This window comes from Microcaecilia unicolor, chromosome 1 (genome assembly GCF_901765095.1).
Source record: "Microcaecilia unicolor chromosome 1, aMicUni1.1, whole genome shotgun sequence".
NCBI lineage: Eukaryota > Metazoa > Chordata > Amphibia > Gymnophiona > Siphonopidae > Microcaecilia > Microcaecilia unicolor.
The window spans coordinates 687,128,922-687,152,234 of NC_044031.1; the positions used below are offsets into that span (position 1 = coordinate 687,128,922).

Genomic DNA, 23,313 nt, shown 5'->3' on the forward strand with positions numbered 1-23,313 from the left:
CGTGTTTCCAGGGTCGCTTACGCAATTTGTCCATAGCTATGCATCCTGATGTGGTTCATTTTCTGAAAGGGGTGAATCACCTGCAGCTGCCCTTTCAAACACCCTTTCCTGACTGGGACCTTATCTTGGTTCTGTGGGCCCTTCAGCGCCCTCCCTTTGAGTGTCTCCGGAGGGCAACGGTGAAAGATCTTACTCTAAAGATGTTTTTTCTGGTGGCCATCACTTCGGCGCACTGCGTCTCGGAACTACAGGCGCTTTCTTGCAGGGATTCCTTTCTTCATTTTTCGGAGGCCGGGATTTCGCTTTGCATGGTTCCTTCTTTTTTGCCTAAGGTGGTTTTGCCTTTTCATATCAATCCTTTCGGTGGGAGGAGGTTGGGGCACAGTATACCACCTTGAAGTTGCTGGATGTCCGGAGAGCACTCCTCCGATACTTGGAGGTCACCAATGACATTCGTCGGTCGGACAGGCTTTGCGTCCTGTTTGGTAAACAGAAACAAGGTCTTATGACTTCTAAGGCTTCTATCGCCTATTGGTTGAAGGAGACTGGCTTTGGCTTATATCCTAGATGGGAAATCTCCCTCACAGGTTTTGAAGACGCACTCTACTAGGTGCGTGGCCACATCCTGGGCAGAGGCCTCTTTGTCCTCTCCAGGGGATATTTGCAGGGTAGCAACTTGGGTCTCGCTGCATACCTTTAGCAAGCATTATTGGGTGGATGTTGCTGCATGCTCAGAGGCACCATTTGGGGCATCAGTCCTGCAGTTGGCTGGTTTGGCTTCCCACCCTCCTAGGGATAGCTTTTGACCATCCCATTCATCCTGGTATAGTGGGAATGAACATAATGGAAGGAGAAATTAGGACTTACCTGATAATTTTCTTTTCATTAGTTCTTCACACTGTTCCAGGAGCCCTCCTGTTTTCTTGATGCGTTTTTGGGGGCAGAAGTCTATGCAGTTTTTGTGTTCTGCTTCTTGGACTTGAGCCTTCTGGTGCTTTCCTTAGGGGAGTTTCCTTTTGGGCTATTGGAGGCTATATAGTTGCTAAACTTGCTCCTGTTTCTTTCTTTCTTTCTTTCTTTCTTTTCTTTCTTTCTTTCTTTCTTTCTTTCTTTCTTTCTCTCTCTCTCTCTCTCTCTCTCTCTCTCTCTCTCTCTCTCTCTCTCTGAGGAACTGGGCGGATAGCAAGGAGCTATGTACTGGTGCTCAGTTTTGTATGCTGTATCCACCTGCTGGTCGATGGATATAAGTACCCATTTGTGCTGGAATACTGTGAAGAACTAATGGAAAGAAAATTATCAGGTAAGTCCTAATTTCTTAAGTCAATGTCCTTGAGCCTGTGTAAGAGAAATGTGCTTCTACTTATTTTAAGTACTGTAATTTGTTGCACGTGAATATGCTTTTCTCCAAGAACGTTGAATGGACCTGATAGTATTGATGTGGGGACTTACTTTAAATATGATTTAATTATGTCCCAATCATCCACAATTCTACGTATTTCACAGTTCAATCACCCATATTCAACATATCTTTAGTAATACATAGTCTACACTTTTTTAATAAAACGGGGATCTTCAGAATATTCAACCGCAGTTCCCATCTGGGCACAGCGTCCCGAATACTTATGGCGCTGTGTACATCTTCATTGATCAACCCGATTTTTCAAATTCTTTTTTTCTTTTTTTCTTTTTATATATCTCTAATCTTCAACAGTCATATTTCACAAGCATTGATTTTAGCTTTGAAAATAACAAATAATAAAGTACTTAACTTTGGCAGCACTTTTACAACGAATCAAATCTCTGCCGACATGGCCAGGTTTCGTAGTTCTTCATCAGGGTACAGGTTTGCTGCAACAAAATATATAATTTAGTAACTTGCTGCTATCTTCCCCTTAAAAAACTTTTACTGTTTCATATACGAACTGTGACTTTACCACCTCATAGTCTGCTCTTGCAAATGCAAAAAAATGGCTGCGGTGTCTGATGCGGAACTCCTTCATTAAATAGCTCCCAGCTGATCGAAATACTCTTCTCTGATAGGGCCCAGTTGATCAAAATTCTCTGTTCTGATAGGGCCATCTTTTTCAGGTTACCATCAATCAAACCAGTGACCAGCACTCTATTTCTGAATTCAATCCACCCGGATGTAAAGTATTTAAATGAAAAATCCACCTTTGTTCTTTGTAGTTTAATAAATGTACAGCATCTCCACCCTCCCATCCCAACTGAACATGGTCAGTAATTCGCCATTGAATATCAAGTCGATGCTGACAAACCGCCCAGTGCTGAACTAATGGGGCGGTCAATATATGGTTCTTGAGTCTCGATTTATGTTCATTCAACCGTTGTTTAATGGGACGACTAGATCGCCCTATATAAATCAATTGGCACGGACAAACAATTGCATATACTACATTACGAGTATTGCAATTGGTAGAGGAGCTCCAAGAACGAGCAGGCTGGTTGTATTCTCACAGCTGGATGACGCTATCTGACGGAGCCTGGATCAGACACTTATTAGCAAGATTATTATAGAACTTTCTAGCAGCGTCCCACCACGCATGCGCTGGTGCCTTCCCACTTGATGCACGAGTGCGGGTCCCTCATTCTTCGTTTTTCCGCATTCAGTTTGAGATTTTCTCTAATCTATAGTTCCTTCCCATGCGTTAATTTTTGTCCTTACTCCTAATTTTACTTTTTATTTTTGGTAGTGTTTTCGGCTCTTAAAGTTTTTTTTCCTTTCTTTTTCACGGGTTGCTAGGCTTCTTTTAGGCCAGAGCACTGACCTCAATTTGAACACTGCCCCTTTTTACTGTTCACAATTGAGAAGTTTAATTTGTCCGCAATTCTTCTCTCGATGTCCAAGAAGACCCTCAGTGGCTTTAAAAAGTGTCCCTAATATAATTGGGTGATTTCCATCACAGACTCGCACTATTGGTGCATCGGGCCTGATCATGAGCCTAACTCTTGTTCAGATGCATTTGAGGACAGAGAGGGCATAGCAGGTTCAACAGGAGAGAAATTTTGGCTCCTCAAAGGTTGATACAGTGGAGGAGTGGCCTGGTGGTTAGGGTGGTGGACTTTGGTCCTGGGGAACTGAGGAATTGAGTTCGATTCCCACTTCAGGCACAGGCAGCTCCTTGTGACTCTGGGCAAGCCACTTAACCCTCCATTCCCCCATGTAAGCCGCATTGAGCCTGCCATGAGTGGGAAAGCGCGGGGTACAAATGTAACAAAAAACAAAATTGGCACTGGAAGCATCAACCTCTATGGCAGCTACATCTATCAGTGGGAGTGCACTGGCATCGGGAAGGTCTCCAGCTCTCTCGACATCAGGTGCTAAAAGTAGGCCCCAGGACTGGTAAGCATGGGACCCGCGTATGGATTCGATTTTGTCCTCTGTTCCGAAGGATCACGATGCTGTGCTTCAGGGGAAGCCCAAGAAGCCATACGCATTGGTTCTCATTGACACATGCTGTCAGGAGCTGTTGGGCATTGGCATTGCCGGTACCCGAGAAGTGCTGGCACCGTGAGAAGCTCTCCCCCTCTTTGGAAGAGGAGTCAGTGCACAAAACTCTGGGCAGCCACTTCTGGTTCGGAACCGACACCTTCTCAGGCTGCCTTTCTCCCCGCCTTTGCTAATGCCTACCTTTTGATGAGCGGTTCCAAGCCATGCTCAGGTAGAAGTTGGTGCAGATGCAGCAGTCTGCTCAGACAACGAGGGTGCTTGCGCCAACCGTGGAGCAGCCCCAGATTTCTTCCCGAGGCTCCATCCATGACTGTGGAGAGATCTTTGACGCTGGCCCCTTGAAGGATGTCAACATTGACACATGTAGTACCTCTCTCAACATCGGGGGAGGAAGCACATGCCTGTGGTAACAGTTAAATCACACTGGCATGACAGCATATGCTAATTCATGCTCTAACCGCATAATGTTTTATGGGGTGGAAAATGAGCATGGATTCTTATTGGAGTGAATAGTGTTGGTACGCTTACTGTAAGGTGTAAAGGGTTTTTCTTTTTTTTTTTCCCCCCTGTATGGTGCTGTATACAAATATGCTGGGAACACCCACAACAGCACCCCCTGTTCAGTAAGTGTAAAACTTTACTGCACCTGAATAAAAGGGTCCCTATATGATACCATAAGAAACATTTATTTTAGAAGTTATATTTTAGTAGAGTTGCTGAAACTTCGGACTACTAAAAAAACCAAATACTTAGTCTTCAACATTCTTTTTACTTTATTTATCTGCAGTTGTCTGCCTTATATTTGCTACAATTTGTTAATGTAACTTCTGGTTCAGACTTCTGCACTTTGCTTTAATGGAGGAGTAGCCTAGTGGTTAGTGCAGTGGACTTTGATCCTGGGGAACTGAGTTCGATTCCCACTGCAGCTTCTTGTGACTCTGGGCAAGTCACTTAACCCTCCATTACCCCTGGTACAGAATAAGTACCTAAATATATGTAAACCGCTTTGAATGTAGTTGCAAAAACCTCAGAAAGGCAGTATATCAAGTCCCATTTCCCTTTCCCCTTTCCCTTAAACTTACCTCAGATGAGAGGAGGAGATGGAGCTGGAAAGTTTCCAGCCTTAAAGCATACACTTCACAATAATTCTGCTGGAAATGGGCCTAAATAGATCCCTGTAATTTTAAAGAAAGTTTTTCATAATTTAAGTGACCATGCTTACTGAGGGGCTCATTTTCAAAAGAGAAAATTGTCTAAAAAATGGCATAAAGTGGCATTTGAAAGTTTTTCAGAGAAAAATGTCCAAATAGCAATTTTCAAAACTGATTTGAGATGTATTTCTCTGCAGTGCATCCAAATCACAAGGGGGCGTGTTAGTGGTAGGATTTGGGTGTTCCCAAAACTTGTGCATTTTCCTGCCATAATGTAACAAAGCAAAAACGTCCAATGCTAAAAGTTTGAAACGGGTCTAGACCAAAACGGCTGTCATGCCTAAGTCACAAAAAGGTGCCCTAAATGAAAAAATGACCAGATAACAACTGGAGGGATTAAGGTATGACCCCCCCCCACCCCCTAAAGAGGTGAAAGAAATAGTACATACCAGCCTTTGACAGCTTCAGATGTTATGGCCAGTCCTATTAAAGCATCAACCAGGGCATCCTGACAGCTCTTCTTGCATACTGGTGTGGCCAGTCTGCTAAGAACGCTGCCCCCCCCCCCCCCCCCCATACATCGTGATGGCTTGTTTTTGTGCATTTTTCCCTTGGAGTTTTTCACCCGAAAATGGTCCTAAATGATAGATATACTGAGCACAAAGAATGTTTAGCAAATGGCCATTTTTGAAACAAAAAGTTGCATGTTTTTCTGGTTTGAAAATTGCCATGTTTGTTGTTGAATTTCTGGATACTTTTTGCAAAATGTCCAAAATTGGATTTAGACTCGGAGAAGTGAATATTTACTTTTATAAACTATAGCTGTATGCTCCTTGGTATTTATTTTATTTATTTGTTGCATTTGTATCCAACGTTTTCCCACCTCTTTGCAGGCTCAATGTGGCTTACAACACATCATGAATAGTGGAAATGTGGAATAGTGGTATTAATATTTAAGTCAGTAGAGCACTTTTCATTTGAACACAAATTATCCAAAACCTCCCAGTACTTGTAAATAAATAAATAAATAAATTGTGGTTCCTAGACCGTGTTCCATTAGCCAAAATTGGGTGCCACATAAGTGTTGTAACCCATTGCCTTTATTTACTTCATTTTGCCTTGATTATGAGCTCTTCATATGTAGATGCAACCATATGAAACCAGCAGTATTGCTCCTCTCCTTTTTCCAATAATTCCGTCAGTGGTATATATTCATCAGAAAAGGGGCCAAAAGTATGCAAGAATTCTCATTATTTGGAATGGCCTTGGTCCCAGCCATTCCAGATAAAATCTCTACTGTAGCAACTGTACTAATAATGGCAAAAAGCATTATAAAACTGGGAGCCCGAATTGTATGTTTGAAGGTGTTTGCTCTTTGGTTACAAATTACTTCTGCATTACTTGACCTTTATACATCTTAACAAAATATTTGTGCTTAACACAGGTTGTTGTCTGTGTGTCAGCTGGATACAGACATAGTTCTGCAGTCACAGAAGATGGCGAGTTATATACATGGGGTGAAGGAGACTTCGGAAGATTAGGTAAGTTCACTTGCGCCATTAGAACAACAAATGCCTAATGCTGAAGTATGCTGAAATTGCTGCAGCATTTTTGACATTAAATATAAGGTTACTGATACATTTTTTTTCTAAACTGCAAAAAAGAGAACCTACCATGTAAGAGTAGAGAGATAAAATAACTAATGTTGCTCAGTTTTTGTAGACTAATCATAAATTATAGTTGAGTAGGAAGTAGACTTTAAAACTGATTTGAGTGATTTTTTGCTGGGAAGGCAGTAATAAAAATGTAAAAATAAAATAGACTTGTCTGTTCTCTTGATGATAACACCAATTTTTTTTTCTTTATTCTGGCCTTTCAGAGGTCTTTCTGAATGTGTGTGTAAATTTGGCTTCCTCTACCTTATCTGCTGTGTCCATGCCACACCAGTCTGAACAAGTGATGTCCTTTTGTCTTACCAGTGGATGAGGGTATAGAACTGATTTTTTTAGTGATATAACTAGGATATAGGCCTGTGCCCCATAGCACTCTCCAGTATTTGTCTACGTCCAGCAGGTATAAGGTTGTTTAGGCTGATGCAGTCTTAGATAATGTACAGAGAAGGGTGACAGAAATGATGAGTTCCCTATGAAGAAAGGCTAAAGCACCTAGGGCTCTTCAGCTTGGAGAAGAGACGGATGAGGGGGACATATGATAGAGGTCTATAAAATACTGAGTGAAACAGGTAGACATGAATTGCTTGTTTACTTTTTCCAAAAATACTTGAACTGCGGAGCACGCAATGAAACTACTAAGTAGTAAATTTTAAAACAAACTGTAAAACAACGTGTAATTAAACTAGAGAATGTGGTAAAAGCAGTTAGCTTAGCAGGGTTTAAAAAAGGTTTGGATAATTTCCTAAAATAAATTATCAAGCCATTAAGATGGACTTGGGAAGATCCACTGTTAGGGTAAGCAGCATAAAATCGGTTTTACTCTTTTGGGATCTTGCCAGTTTCTTGTGACCTGGATTGGTCTCTGTTGGAAACAGGATACTGGAATTGATAAACCTCTTCAGTCTTTCCTAGTATGGCAACACTTATGTTCTTATGTAGATGCTTGAAGTTTCCAGTGATACCACCAGTATTAGGAGTGGAGGAGCTCTGGAACATGTCAGAATTCTCTTCCTCTAGCAGATGGTGCAGGGTAGTGTAGCAAGATTCTTCAGTAAGCCTGACTTCCTAGGGCACAGTTTACAGGCTTGGCTGAGTGATTCTATGAATCTTTGCTCTGATTGAGCTTGGTAAGGATTTTGCCTATGGGTTTTGATGCGGTACAGCTGGCCTGGCAGAGGTCCTGTGGAGATGAATACTTTTATTTCCTCCACCCTGCCTTCTCTCTCTCCCCCCCACCCCCATCCAGATTCAGTGGCCTCTGCTTCAGGGTAAAAGGAAAGAGTAAGTGGAAGGCCTGTTATTAAAGTTTATTAAAAAAAAAAAGCAGAGGAGAAACCATTTAAGTAGGGTTCTATTCTGGCTGAGGCAGCGGGTGTGGGATTCCCCAGTGACAGGAGAGTGAGATGCTTTTGGGGATCTTGGAAGGTGAGGTGGGTCCAGAGTGAGCCTGATGCTACATGGGAGGCACTGTACGGTCTATGGAAACTGGCATGTCAGTATCACAGCCGGTTCCTACTGGCCCATGTGTAACAGGATTTGAAGATGTAGTATAGAAGATCCAGAGCTGCCTTCATTGGGAGAGCAGGTGCTGGGGTGGGCTCTTTAGCAGAGGAGCCTGTTTTTATGGAACAGTGGTCAGTTTAGTATTGGATTGCATGGTTCCTATGTGGCCTGTAGGTTTTCACCTCAGCTCAGGGAAGTTGGACTGGAGCCTCTTCCGCCCTCACTGGCAGTCAAAGCCATGTGGAGGCATGGGAAGAATCTACTGGTGGCTTATTGCTGCATTTTGTTTCAGGCCCTCACTGTGTGCCTGCAAAAGGTACTGTCAGTGCTGCAAGGTCCAGTCTCATAAGGGCTGGGGATTTTGGGAAGGAGTGCAGCCTCTGTCAGCTTGGGGCTTTCGCAGAGTTAGCTCAACAGCCTAGAATCTTGAGGAGGAGCAGGCTTCAACCATTGGCATTTCCCTTCCTTTGGGCATTGCCTGGGAATGTGGGAGGATAACAAGGAATTGTCTCCTCTGGGCAGTGTCTCCCTGGAACCAGGTGAGCTCTCCCTGGAAGAGAATGAATCCCCAGTCATGAGGCTACTTGGTTGGGAGCAGTTGCCTTCTCTAATCTCTCAGTTGGTCTTGACACTTCATATGTCCTTTGCAATGCAAGAGGAGGTTGCGGAAGGGGATCTGATCTATGAGGGGCTGTGTAAACTTTCCAAGGGCACATGCATCATAAAGCCCTCTTTTGCATGTGGTATCTGCAGAATTGGAGGCCCCTGTTTAGTGTTCAGGGGCACAAGGGTGATGGCTAAGCTGTATCTACTTCCATGGGATGACTGGGACTGGCTCCTGTAGATTCCTAGAATAGATGCCTTGTTGATGGTGGTGACTAAGATGACCATATCAATGGGGGATTAAAAAAGACATAGCAGAATTAGAAGTAGTACAGAGAAGAGTGACCAAAATGATAAAGGGGATGGAACGACTTCCCTATGAAGAAAGGCTAACGTGGTTAGGGCTCTTCAGTTTGGAAACGAGAAGGCTGAGGGGAGATATGATAGAGGTCTATAAAATCATGAGTGGAATGGAACACATAGATGTGAATTGCTTGCTTTACCCTTTCCACAAATGTACAAGGACTAGGGGGCATGCATGAAGCTACTAAGCAGTACATTTTAAAATAAATCTGAGAAAATTATTTTTTCACCCAGTGTGTAATTGAGATCTGGATTTAGTTGCCAGAGAATGTAGTGAAAATGGTTAGCTTAGCATGCTTTACAATGTTTTGGACAAGCTCCTAAAAGAAAAGTCCATAAACCATTATTAAGGTGGACTTGGGAAACTTCACTGCTTGTTCTGGGATAAGTAGCATGAAGTCTGTTTTACCCTTTTGGGATCTTGCCAGGTACTCATTATGTGCATTGGCACTTGCTGCACGGCCATTTCGTGGGGGAGCCCTTACCACCACCCATTGAGGTGGCGGTAAGGGCTCCCGTGTTAACCCGTCTGTAACCCTGCAGCGCACGGCACTGCTTGATTACTGCCAGGTAGACTCCGAAGCTACAAAATAAATACATTTTTGTAGCACCGGAAATGATGGCGCGCTAGGGGTGGGAAGTACCGCCGGGCTGCTATGGTAGTCCGGCAGTACTTCCTGTATAGCGAGCGGTAAGCCCGCGTTGGGCTTACCACTCTTAGTAAAAGGAGCCCTTAGTGTGACAGTTAGAAAATGTAGATACCGCTTGTTTCATTTTGTAACTTGGATATTTTTGTTCTCATATCTTTGTTTTGAGATATCAGATTCTTTTTGGTGAAAATTTCTAAGAAAATGGTATGATCATTTTAAGAGTTTGAACAGCTTTAGGCATAGGTAAACAGTGCATCAACATACTGTTCTTTTAACAGTATACATCTTAATAATTTTGGGATTAAGTGAAGAGAGACAACTAAGTTAATTGTTGCAGAGAGAGGTGAGTCCATGGATAGTACATACAAAATAAATTAACATTTATCCAGCGTTTATAAAGGAAGTATGATAGTGAATCATACCATCTATAATACTGTAGCTACTGCTGTACTGGCAAACTCCAAGTTTAGCAACTGAAAAATAAGATAATGTAACCGATTTTGTGATATATACAAGTGGAAATTAAATGCCACAAATATGTTTGTATAAAATATATATTTTTTTTGTTAAGGTCATGGTGACAGCAACAGTCGTAACATTCCAACACTAATAAAAGACATTAGCAATGTAGGGGAAGTTTCTTGTGGCAGTTCACACACCATAGCGTTATCCAAAGATGGACGAACAGTGTGGTCCTTTGGAGGAGGAGACAATGGTATGTATGTAGGCATGTGATGCTAAAAATGAGATTTTTTTTTTATTTTGCATGCAGTGTTACTTTGATTTCTTATTAGCTACTTATTTTTATAGTTTGTAAACCGTCTTACCTGAATCTTAATATGATTTATTCTGAATGTGAATTTAAACAAGGAAAAATGCATTATGCATAAGAGCTGTGTTGTTAGGAAATTCTTGCTGAGTCCTCAATGCACTAAGCTCCGATGTACAATGTTCTAACGCATATGCTGAAATACATTTTTACTCCTGATGCAGTAAACTAATGGAATACAAATTACTGCTGTGTTTAAAAACTGTATTTTTTCAGAAAAATAATATATACCACTTCAGTAATATAAAGCTGTGTGCTATATTGCAAGTAAATATTTCCTTTTCTGTCAGAACATGAGCAGGGTTCAGATTATGCACTGATAAGAAGGGAGTTAAAAAAAAATTCTAGACGCCATCTCTTCCCTGGTACTCATTCCAAAAAAATGCCAATGACCCAAGTGTAGTCTGCCAAATCAGGCAGCAATTCCCTTATTTGGCAGACTCGCAGTATCTTCTGATACACAATGCAGGGTCAGGTGCTACCATTTTTCAAGATGATGGCACAGAAGCAGGAGCGGGCGTTGTTCCTTCTGTAGTTGGGAGGGATTGGGCATTTTGGTGTGTTATCAGCCCACTTGGCCCTCAGGAAATCTTTTTGTTTTTGGTTTTTTTTTTTTTTTTTTTTGGGGGGGGGGGGGGGGATTTGGGGAAAGAGGTAGCAGGTTCAAGGGGCCTCTTGGCCCATTAGAGAGATCTGTGAGGTAGGGTTGAGGTGTGTGTACCACATGCCTCTTAGGCCACCAAGGATCTCTTTGGAATGGTGGGTGGTTGGTCTGAGACGGGGAGTCACTTGGGCCACTGTTTTTTTTTTTTTTTTTTTTGTGGGGCCTGGGAGTCCAAGGGCCCACTTGTGCTGCATTTTTATTCCATCCCCGAGCTGGTGTAAAAGATCAGCTTTATGGGAAGAGGTTAAAAAAAAAAAAGGGTGGGGGCAAAGTTTCATGCAGGTTTTTTTGTTTTACATTAGGAGTAAGTTTCTATTTAGCCATTTGCATGCCACTTCGCTGTCCTTAAGTGCAGTGACTTTACTGCAGATTTTCCCATGCTAGAAGTCTTTCTGCATCAAGAGTAAGATTAGCATTGGGAAATCTCAAGCAAACCGCTGTATTGTAGCGTAACTCAGTTTACTGCATCTGCCCTTGACTGTTGTAGTTGCTGTGTTAATCCACCTGAATCCATGGAAACAAATATTAACAAAGAAAAAAGATAAAGTATATTTTGAAAATAACTGTCCAAATTTGATACAGAGTAGATGTTTAAGGGACAGTTTTCAAACTTCCTGCTATATGCAGTCCATTTAATTTTCAAGAATTGTTCATTTAGATGTCACACTTTTTGTATGGGTGAAAGTTTTTAGTAAAAAATGATGTTCGTAGATTTGAAAATTGAATCTACACACATTGTTTTCCTTCCTCAACTTAAATGTGCCTCCAGAGAAGTCTTTTTGAAGTGTAGCTGAATGTATGTGTATCATAGAAGACCAGACATACTTGTAGCTGGATTGAGGGAAGGTAATTTTCAGACAGTTTATTCACATAGTAGGTAAATAACTTTGAGAACTGCGTCATGTTCAGTTTACTAGATAAGAAAATAATTTAACGTACTAATTTAGTATTGTTATAAAAGAATTGCGAATGACTAGTTACACTGCTTGTGCATCTTCTCTTTTCTGATATTTTACATGTTAGTGCTAATAATTAGAATTCCTTTAAAAGTACCCCCTCTCTGATGTGCCATTTAAATAAGGTCCACTGTTAATGCAAAGCAGGATTTTGAATATTGTAATTGCTTTTGTCATACAGTCACAGCTTTAACGGAATAAGGTTTGTACTCCTCTGTTTTGTAGGTAAGCTTGGCCATGGAGATACTAACCGAGTATACAAACCAAAAGTAATAGAAGCTTTACAAGGAATGTTTATTCGCAAAGTATGTGCTGGGAGCCAGTCATCACTTTCCTTGACATCAACTGGACAGGTATATATAGTATCTTTTAGGGACATATTAAATATTTGAGCAAGCTTGGAAATGTGAGAGAAAATAGCTGCAGCATTTTAAATGTCCTTTTCAGAACAGGGCTGTGGAATTGGAGTGGGTAAAAATGTACCAACTCTTACTCCAGCTTTGAAATAAAAACATACATTATAATATAATATATAGCAAATTTATCATTTTAGATATATATTAGGGCTGCACATTTAATGCATTAATAATGCAATTAATGTGTTACATTTTTAACGTGCATTAAAAATTTTAACGTGATTAACAACAGCAGGCCTTTCTCACCCACAACCATCCAGCATTGCTCTGTTTCCCTTCCTACTTGTTTCTTGCTTTGCCCTGTCTGTTTCCCTTTCCTCTCCCCCTCCTGCTGGCTTGCTCATTATCTGGTCTCCTGCTTCTCTGGGTGTGAATGGTGGCACGGAGACATTCCCATGTATGCATGTTGCCACAGGCTCTGCCAGACCCAGAAACAGAAAAAGTTGCTAATGTGGTTCAGCACACAGAAATGGGCAAACTACCACAAAACCCCTTAATGCGGTTGCATGATAGCCTGTTTCCATATGTTAACAGTGCATTAAGTGTTTAGTAAAAAGGGAAAGGGAACGGGACTTGATATACCGCCTTTCTGTGGTTCTTTTGCAACTACATTCAAAGTGGTTTACAGTATATACAGGTACTTATTTGTACCTGGGGCAATGGAGGGTTAAGTGACTTGCCCAGAGTCAGACGGAGTTGCATTGGGAATCAAACCCAGTTCTCCAGGATCAAAGTCCACAGCACTAATCACTAGACTACTCCTCCACTCCTCTTTATTTTGTATGTTATGACTCTGCTTAACCTAGATATTATTATTATATTATTTCTCCGAGGACAAGCAGGCTGCTTGTTCTCACTGATGGGTGACGTCCACGGCAGCCCCCTCCAATCGGAATCTTCACTAGCAAAGTCCTTTGCTAGCCCTCGCGCGCCGATGCGCACCGCGCATGCGCGGCCGTCTTCCCGCCCGAAACCGGCTTGAGCCGGCCAGTCTTCTTTTCTCCGCGCTCGGGACGGTTGTGCTTCCGTTTCGTGCCCCGAAAAAGTCGACCTCGCGCGTCGTTTTCGACTCGTTTTTGCTTCAAAACTGTTGGGAAAAACCTCTTTTGGCTTTTTCCCTTCCTCTAGTTCGAGTTTTTCACCCCGGTAAGTTTTCTTTCGTCGTCGGGGTAGGCCTTAGTTAGGCCCCGGTCGAAATTTCCTTCCCGCTTTTTTCTGCTGGTGCCAAATTTCGACGTCTGCAGCGTCCAGACCTTCATCCTCGGCGGCCAGTGCATCGAGGCATCGACCCTCTGCATCGGCGCCGAGACATCGGGTGACTGCATCGACGTCGGTGGTACCGGGACCTCGTCTGCTGATGTCGTCGGACGGTGGTGCTTCGTCTGGAGTGCAGGTGAGGGCTGTCCACTCCCCTGCTGGTGGCGGTGAGCCTTCGGGTGGGTCTCCCCCTACCCTGAGGGCTCCTGCGGTACAGCCCCCCCGAGATCGGCCCTCTTCGGTCTCGGCCCCGAGGAAGAGACGGCTGGATTCTACGTCCTCCTCGTCTGTGCCGGGAAGCGCCGGTTACGTGCTTCGCAAAAAATCTAAGAAGCATCGACACCGGTCCCCTTCCCGTGTCGGCACCGAGAGCTCTGGGTCGCCGAGGGAGTCGGCACCCAGCAGGCATCGGCACAGAGAGGACCGCTCACCCTCTGTTCAAGAGGTGTCGATGCGCTCCACTCTGGACAGCCCGGAACAGCCTCCACGCCCGGAACAGGTTCTGACGTCGACGCCTGCATCGACTTCCATGCCTTTTTCTGCAGCCGCTCTGAACGAGAGCCTCCGGGCCGTTCTTCCAGAGATTCTGGGAGAGCTGTTGCGCCCTACCCCTCCGGTACCGGCGGTGCTTGCGCCTCCGGTACCGTCGAGCGTGGCGCCGGCTGGCCCATCGCCCGAGGTGAGGTCACTGGCGTCGGTGCCGCGTGCGGTGCCGACTGCCGTCGCCTCCCAGGAGGGCTCCCCGACTACGTCGGCGGAGGGAGCTTCGCCGATGCGGGCGAGGGAGTCTACCTCTCGACGCCCCCATCGTGGACGTGGCTCCACGGAGTCGAGTCGGGCGCGGTTGCAGACACAGGTTCGTGAACTTGTGTCTGACACTGAGGGTGAGGCCTCGTGGGAGGAAGAGGAAGACATCAGGTATTTCTCTGACGAGGAGTCTGAAGGTCTTCCCTCTGATCCCACTCCCTCTCCTGAAAGGCAGCTTTCTCCTCCCGAGAGTCTGTCTTTCGCTTCCTTTGTCCGGGAGATGTCTACGGCCATCCCCTTCCCGGTGGTTGTGGAGGACGAGCCCAGGGCTGAAATGTTTGAGCTCCTGGACTATCCTTCTCCACCTAAGGAAGCGTCCACGGTACCCATGCACCATGTCCTTAAGAAGACATTGCTGGCGAACTGGACAAAACCTCTAACTAATCCCCACATTCCCAAGAAGATCGAGTCCCAGTACCGGATCCATGGGGACCCAGAGCTGATGCGCACCTAGTTGCCTCATGACTCTGGAGTTGTGGATTTGGCCCTAAAGAAGGCTAAGAGTTCTAGGGAACATGCTTCGGCGCCCCCGGGCAAAGACTCTAGAACCTTAGACTCCTTTGGGAGGAAGGCCTACCATTCTTCTATGCTCGTGGCCAAGATTCAGTCCTACCAGCTCTACACGAGCATACATATGCGGAACAATGTGCGGCAGTTGGCGGGCTTGGTGGATGCGCTCCCCCCTGAGCAAGCCAAGCCTTTTCAGGAGGTGGTCAGGCAGCTGAAGGCGTGCAGAAAATTCCTGGCCAGAGGGGTGTATGACACCTTTGATGTTGCATCCAGGGCCGCTGCTCAAGGTGTGGTGATGCGCAGGCTCTCATGGCTGCGTGCCTCCGACCTGGAGAACAGACTCCAGCAGCGGATTGCGGACTCGCCTTGCCGTGCGGACAATATTTTTGGAGAGAAGGTCGAACAGGTGGTAGAGCATCTCCACCAGCGGGATACCGCATTCGACAAGTTCTCCCGCCGGCAGCCTTCAGCATCTACCTCTACAGGTAGAAGATTTTTCGGGGGAAGGAAGACTGGTCCCTACTCTTCTGGCAAGCGTAGGTACAATCCTCCTTCTCGACAGCCTGTGGCCCAGGCTAAGCCCCAGCGCACTCGCTCTCGTCAGCAGCGTGTGACTCAGCAAGGCCCCTCGGCTCCCCAGCAAAAGCAAGGGACGGGCTTTTGACTGGCTCCAGCAGAGCATAGCCGACATCCAGGTGTCAGTGCCTGGCGACCTGCCAGTCGGGGGGAGGTTGAAAGCTTTTCACCAAAGGTGGCCTCTCATAACCTCCGATCAGTGGGTTCTGCAAATAGTCCGGCAAGGATACACCCTCAATTTGGCCTCCAAACCTCCAAATTGTCCACCGGGAGCTCAGTCTTACAGCTTCCAGCACAAGCAGGTACTTGCAGAGGAACTCTCCGCCCTTCTCAGCGCCAATGCGGTTGAGCCCGTGCCATCCGGGCAGGAAGGGCTGGGATTCTATTCCAGGTACTTCCTTGTGGAAAAGAAAACAGGGGGGATGCGTCCCATCCTAGACCTAAGGGCCCTGAACAAATATCTCGTAAAAGAAAAGTTCAGGATGCTTTCCCTGGGCACCCTTCTTCCCATGATTCAGGAAAACGATTGGCTATGCTCTCTGGACTTGAAGGACGCCTATACGCACATCCCGATACTGCCAGCTCACAGACAGTATCTGCGATTTCAGCTGGGCACACGTCACTTCCAGTACTGTGTGCTACCCTTTGGGCTCGCCTCTGCGCCCAGGGTGTTCACAAAGTGCCTGGCTGTAGTAGCAGCGGCACTTCGCAGACTGGTGTTCCCATATCTCGACGATTGGCTGGTGAAGAACACATCCGAGGCAGGAGCCCAGCAATCCATGCAGATGACTATTCGCCTCCTGGAGCTACTGGGGTTTGTGATAAATTACCCAAAGTCCCATCTTCTCCCAGTGCAGAAACTCGAGTTCATAGGAGCTCTGCTGGATTCTCAGACAGCTCGCGCCTACCTCCCAGAGGCCAGGGCCAACAACTTGTTGTCCCTCGTCTCGCGGGTACGAGCGTCACAGCAGATCACAGCTCGGCAGATGTTGAGATTGCTGGGCCACATGGCCTCCACAGTTCATGTGACTCCCATGGCCCGCCTTCACATGAGATCTGCTCAATGGACCCTAGCTTCCCAGTGGTTTCAGGCTGCTGGGGATCTAGAAGACGTGATCCACCTGTCCACGAGTTTTCTCAAATCCCTGTATTGGTGGACGATTTGGTCCAATTTGACTATGGGACGTCCTTTCCAAATTCCTCAGCCACAAAAAGTGCTGACCACGGATGCGTCTCTCCTGGGCTGGGGAGCTCATGTCGATGGGCTTCACACCCAGGGAGGCTGGTCCCTCCAGGAACGCGATCTGCAGATCAATCTTCTGGAGCTGCGAGCGATCTGGAACGCTCTGAAGGCTTTCAGAGATCGGCTGTCCCACCAAATTATCCAAATTCAGACAGACAACCAGGTTGCCATGTATTACATCAACAAGCAGGGGGCACCGGATCTCGCCCCCTGTGTCAGGAAGCCGTCAGCATGTGGCTCTGGGCTCGCCGTCACGGCATGGTGCTCCAAGCCACATATCTGGCAGGCGTAAACAACAGTCTGGCCGACAGGTTGAGCAGGATTATGCAACCTCACGAGTGGTCGCTCAATTCCCGTGTAGTGCGACAGATCTTCCAGGTGTGGGGCACCCCCTTGGTAGATCTCTTCGCATCTCGAGCCAACCACAAAGTCCCTCAGTTCTGTTCCAGGCTTCAGGCCCACGGCAGACTGGCATCGGATGCCTTCCTCCTGGACTGGGGGGAGGGCCTGCTGTATGCTTATCCTCCCATACCTCTGGTGGGGAAGACTTTGTTGAAACTCAAGCAAGACCGAGGCACCATGATTCTGATTGCTCCTTTTTGGCCGCGTCAGATCTGGTTCCCTCTTCTTCTGGAGTTGTCCTCCGAAGAACCGTGGAGATTGGAGTGTTTTCCGACCCTCATCAGACAGGACGAAGGGGCGCTTCTGCATCCCAGCCTCCGGTCCCTGGCTCTCACGGCCTGGATGTTGAGAGCGTAGATTTTGCCTCTTTGGGTCTGTCAGAGGGTGTCTCCCGCATCTTGCTTGCTTCCAGGAAAGATTCCACTAAGAGGAGTTACTTCTTTCTATGGAGGAGGTTTGCCGTCTGGTGTGACAGCAAGGCCCTAGATCCTCGCTCTTGTCCTACACAGACCCTGCTTGAATACCTTCTGCACTTGTCTGAGTCTGGTCTCAAGACCAACTCTGTAAGGGTTCACCTTAGCGCAATCAGTGCATACCATTACTGTGTGGAAGGTAAGCCGATCTCAGGACAGCCTTTAGTTGTTCGCTTCATGAGAGGTTTGCTTTTGTCAAAGCACCCTGTCAAGCCTCCTACAGTGTCATGGGATCTCAATGTCGTTCTCACCCAGCTGATGAAACCTCCTTTTGAGCCACTGAACTCCTGCCATCTGAAGTACTTGACCTGGAAGGTCATTTTCTTGGTGGCAGTTACTTCAGCTCGTAGAGTCAGTGAGCTTCAGGCCCTGGTAGCCCAGGCCCCTTACACCAAATTTCATCATAACAGAGTAGTCCTCCGCACTCACCCTAAGTTTCTGCCAAAGGTTGTGTCGGAGTTCCATTTGAACCAGTCAATCGTCTTGCCAACATTCTTCCCCGTCCTCATTCCTGCCCTGCTGAACGTCAGCTGCACACATTGGACTGCAAGAAAGCATTGGCCTTCTACTTGGAGCGGACAAAGCCCAACAGACAGTCCGCCCAATTGTTTGTTTCTTTTGATCCCAATAGGAGGGGAGTGGCTGTAGGAAAACGCACCATATCCAATTGGCTAGCAGATTGCATTTCCTTCACTTACGCCCAGGCTGGGCTGGCTCTTGAGGGTCATGTCACGGCTCATAATGTTAGAGCCATGGCAGCGTCGGTAGCCCACTTGAAGTCAGCCACTATTGAGGAGATTTGCAAAGCTGCGACGTGGTCTTCTGTCCACACATTCACATCCCATTACTGCCTGCAGCAGGATACCCGACGCGACAGTAGGTTCGGGCAGTCAGTTCTTCAGAACCTGTTTGGGCTTTAGGATCCAACTCCACCCCCCCGAGGGCCCTGTTTGTTCTGTTCCAGGCTGCACTCAGTTAGTTGGTAAATTTTTCAGGTCAATCTCAGTTATGTCCTCACCGTTGCGAGGCCCAATTGACCATGTTTGTTGTTTTGAGTGAGCCTGGGGGCTAGGGATACCCCATCAGTGAGAACAAGCAGCCTGCTTGTCCTCGGAGAAAGCGAATGCTACATACCTGTAGAAGGTATTCTCCGAGGACAGCAGGCTGATTGTTCTCACAAACCCGCCCGCCTCCCCTTTGGAGTTGTGTCTTCCCTGGTCTTTGTCTTGCTACATATGAGACTGGCCGGCTCAAGCCGGTTTCGGGCGGGAAGACGGCCGCGCATGCGCGGTGCGCATCGGCGCGCGAGGGCTAGCAAAGGACTTTGCTAGTGAAGATTCCGATTGGAGGGGGCTGCCGTGGACGTCACCCATCAGTGAGAACAATCAGCCTGCTGTCCTCGGAGAATACCTTCTACAGGTATGTAGCATTCGCTTTATTGCATTTGTATCCCACATTTTCCCACCTCTTTGCAGACTAATACGGCTTTCAAGGCTTTTGGTAATAATTTGTTGTTAAATTTTTTTTAAGGTATATGCATGGGGCTGTGGAGCCTGCCTTGGTTGTGGTTCCTCTGAAGCTACAGCTCTCAGACCAAAGCTTATTGAAGAGCTGGCTGCTACAAGGATAGTCGATATTTCTATTGGCGACAGTCATTGCTTGGCACTTTCTCATGGTAGTATGGATATTTTACATAATTCTACTTACAATGCATTGAGATACGGAATGTGCCTCTGATTTATTTTTCCTGTTTTTTTTTTCTCCCCGTTTTTAGACAATGAAGTTTATGCTTGGGGTAACAATTCAATGGGGCAGTGTGGTCAGGGAAATTCTACTGGCCCTATTACTAAACCAAAGAAAGTAAGTGGTTTAGATGGAGTAGCAATTCAACAGATTTCCGCTGGAACATCACATAGTCTGGCCTGGACAGCACTACCTAGAGACAGGTAAATGCAAGCTTTAATTAAAATATAAAATAACTTGATACATATTTTTTTTCTGAAGCATTTCCGTTACTTTCTGGATTGATGTGAAATAGAATATTTCCTTTAGTAAATTTGTTGTTCAGATCATTTGTTTGGTTTTCTTCTCTTTACCTTTATAGCGCTGGTCATTGTGCTAACATAACTAGGATGTTTGCCTAACTGATGGCTGAACAGAAACCCTTTTCAGAGTATGAATTCTTTAGTGCCCCCTTTGGAGTTCCTTAGCAGTTTATAGGGGTAATTTTTATAAACGAGTACATACACAAATAGTACGTGCATATTTTTCTTTGTGTAGGTAGCAGTGAATTTTCAGAATGAAAATAGAGTATATCCTTGCTTTGTTTTTGAAAATAACCCCAGGGAATCTTTGTTCTTACATTTCTTCTCTTTAGCTAGCATACACACATTTTCTGAGTTATTTTATGTGCATATGCACATATTTTCAAATTATGACCAGAAATGCAAAGCACTTCCCCAACCTTGCCCTCCTCAGCTCAGTTTGGATAAAGTTGTTCCTATGCAGACTATGGGCCCTGTTTACTAAGCTGTGCTGTAGGCGCGCTAACCTTTTTAGCACGTGCTAAAAATTAGCGTGTGCTAGTACTAGAGACACCCATAGGAATATATGGGTGTGTATAGCATTAGTGCGCACTAATTTTTAGCGTGCACTAAAAATGCTAGTGTGCCTTAGTAAACCGGGCCTTATGTGTACAGTCTTATAAGCACCTGTTTCTGTGCACAAGACATTGTTTTGCATGCAGAAATTGCTTTTAAAATTGCATTCTACTGAGATATAAAGTATTTTCTTCATGTGAAGCTTGCACAGCACACTAATTTGCTGTTAAAGTTGTTCATGTGTATATATGTGAAAAGTGGGCCCACTGCAAGACTGAACCTACTTTTATGCTGTCTGGTGTTAATTCTATAAGGAGAAGCCTGGATTTGTCAGGGCTTGTACGTTAATTTATTGAACCCCTTTCTGATGGCTTCTTGGTTCCTCCTTGTGCTTTTGCTTCAACGGAAGGGTAGTTGTCCAAGATCTTGTTCATTTGCTCCAGCTGGTAGCCACCATCATTCTGATCCCTTCAGAAGAGCTCAGCTGGGGTTGTTATTCAATCAGAAGCCAGCACAGCCATTCAGAATATGGTTTATGTCCTGAAGAAGCTTTACTATGTGGTGAATTATGCCAAAAGCTGCTCTACTATCTCTGTCACTAGTGTATCTGAGTGCCCCATTCAGCATTGATATCAGCAAAATATTTCTGACTAGGGACAGATTGATCAGGTTGCTCTTGCAGCTTGTGGCATTTTGTGTACAATATCTGCTCTGTGAACCTGGGATTATCTGCAGCTGCTAGGGTCCATGGCAGCAATGCTGGAGCTGGTTCCTTGGGTGAGGGCCCACAGGAGTCTTCTCCAGAAGTCCATTCTTTCCAGGTGGTCTCCTTGATCTCAGGATTACAACTCATGCCTTCCTTTAGAAACCAGAATGGAGGGAGCTAGCATGGTGGCCTATCCCTTTTCACTCCTCAAGGGAATGGATTCCCCCAGCTGAGTGGTGGTAAGAACTGATGCCAGTTTGTCAGGCTGGTGGTCATTGTCTGGGCCAGGTAGTGCAGGGGCATTGGTCAAGTTGGGAGGGCTCCTGATCATCAGGCTGGAAGCCATGGCGTTTTGACTTATGTTGCTAAGTTTTTAGCTGCTTCTGGCAGGTGCAGTGATATAAGTCCTTTTTATTTATTTATTTGGATTATTTACCGCCTTTTTGAAGGCATTCACTCAAGGCGGTATACAATAAGAATAAATCAAACGTGAGCAATAGAGCAGTAAAAATATTCAAATAACAATACAAAGTATGGCATAGTGGGCAAAGCAACAACAGTAGCCTGTGAACAGGCAATGTGGCACCAAGAGTGCAAGGGTGGAGATGCTGGTGGGCGAAGACTCTTTTTTTGACCATTTCAATGGTTCTCATTGCTAGAGAGGCGAACATTCAAGTGGATTTCCTCAGTCAAAATATCCTGGAACCAAGCATTTTAGGGGTTAGTGGATCACTGGGGTCCGCTGGTGTTAGACCTGATGCTTTATGCAGGAACACTGAGGCTGGCCAGTTCTGCAGTTGAAGGAGAGACGTTGGCATGCAAGTCATTAAAGCACTGATGCAATTGTGGCCTCTGGAGAGCACCCTGTGCAGCTTCTTCCAATGCCACTCATTAGCCAGGTTATTTGCAGAATTGCCAGGTATACCTTTCTCATGGTCCTAGTGGCTCCAGACTTGACAGCTGTGGTATGCAGATCTGATAAAGTTGTTGGCAAAAGAGTCATTTCACTTCTCTCAGGATAAGGGGTTATTATGGTAGGGACCAATACTCATGGAGGATCCAGATCCATTCTGTTTACAGTCAGGCCCTTCTGAGATGTCAATTGATGTGCAAAGAGTACTGTACAGCTGTGGTGGCCATCCTGCTGAAGGAGTGCAGGGTCTCAGCCTCCCTAGCTTATGTGAGGATCTAGCAAATTTTTGAGAACTGGTGTGGGTATATATTAGGGATCTATGGCACAGAGAGCAGATATTTCTGCAAGGTGACCTCAATTAGAACCTGTTGCTTAATTCTCTTACTGTCCTACTTCCAGGGTGTAATGGAAGGTAGCTCCTTGGTGATGGATCCAGACATTGTCCAATTTTTGAAGAGTATCAAGCAGATGGTACTGCCATACAAGGTGGTATTTTTGGTAGCATTTGTTCAGCTAGGCTTGTGTCAGAATTGCAGGACCTTTCCTGTAGGACCCTTTGAGGCAGTTTGGTTTCATTGTGCACTATGCATTTTCCTAAGGTGGATTCACTGTTCCACCTTAATCAATCAGGTTGTCTTTTGCACATTTCTTCATTCTTTGAATGTGCGAAGAGTCTCTTAATTCATTGTTTAGAGGTCACAGTTTCTTTCACAGATTGAATCATCACCTATTTGTCCTCCACAGCAGTCTATGCAAGGGTGAAACAGCATCTAAGGGCTCTTTATATCGATGGATTGAGACAATTGAATTGGCTTACCTTCTGATACACAAGGAGGTTCCATATAGTTTGAGCACATTCCAGAAGGGCACAGATGATATCCTTGGCTGTGGCAAGGGCTGTGCCCCTGGAAGACCTTTGCAGGGCAGCAGCACCGTGGCCATCGCTCCATTTTTGTTTTTATCAAGCAGCATTCATTGGATATCTGGGTAAAAGAGGAGTTCACTTTCTGGAGGGTGGCCCTTAAGGAGAGGCCCTCTTTCTTCCTCCTGTCTGAAACAGTAGAGCTCATGAACATCCCGCTCTCCTGGACTGGTATACCAGGATGATAAAGGTGAAATTTGGGCTTACCTGCTAACTTCTTTCATAAGAACATAAGAATAGCCATACTGGGTCAGACCAGTGGTCCATCTAGCCTGGTATCTTATTTTCCAAACAGTGGCCAAGCCAGGTCACAAGTACCTGGCAGAAACCCAAATCGAGTCCTGCTTAGACCAGTCTGGGACCCACCCAAGAAGACTAATGCCTAGCAGGCTATGCCCCTCACTCATTGAGTTAAGGAGTAGAGGAGTAGACTAATAGAGCAGCAGGCTCAGACCCAGGGAAGCCCAGTTCAAATCTCAGTGCAGCTCCTTGTGATCTTGGGCAAGTCACCTAACCCTCCATTGCCTCTGGTACAAACTGTATCTAGAAAAGTTATGAGTTTGAGTTAAGTTCCAAGTTCCTTACCTTCTCCCTACCTATTTCTTGTGATACTGGTGGAGTTAGCAG

The 23,313-nt window shown here is 45.5% G+C and overlaps 1 protein-coding gene across 1 annotated transcript in view; it reads left to right on the forward strand.

The window, feature by feature from the left end:
* HERC1 (HECT and RLD domain containing E3 ubiquitin protein ligase family member 1) overlaps positions 1 to 23,313 on the forward strand; it is a 736,289-nt gene that overhangs the window by 64,354 nt on the left and 648,622 nt on the right. Inside the window, exons 7-11 of the mRNA XM_030188195.1 lie at positions 6,065 to 6,161; positions 9,984 to 10,127; positions 12,087 to 12,214; positions 19,076 to 19,220; positions 19,320 to 19,491. Coding sequence (XP_030044055.1) covers positions 6,065 to 6,161; positions 9,984 to 10,127; positions 12,087 to 12,214; positions 19,076 to 19,220; positions 19,320 to 19,491 — 686 coding nt within the window. The remainder of the gene's footprint in view (positions 1 to 6,064; positions 6,162 to 9,983; positions 10,128 to 12,086; positions 12,215 to 19,075; positions 19,221 to 19,319; positions 19,492 to 23,313) is intronic.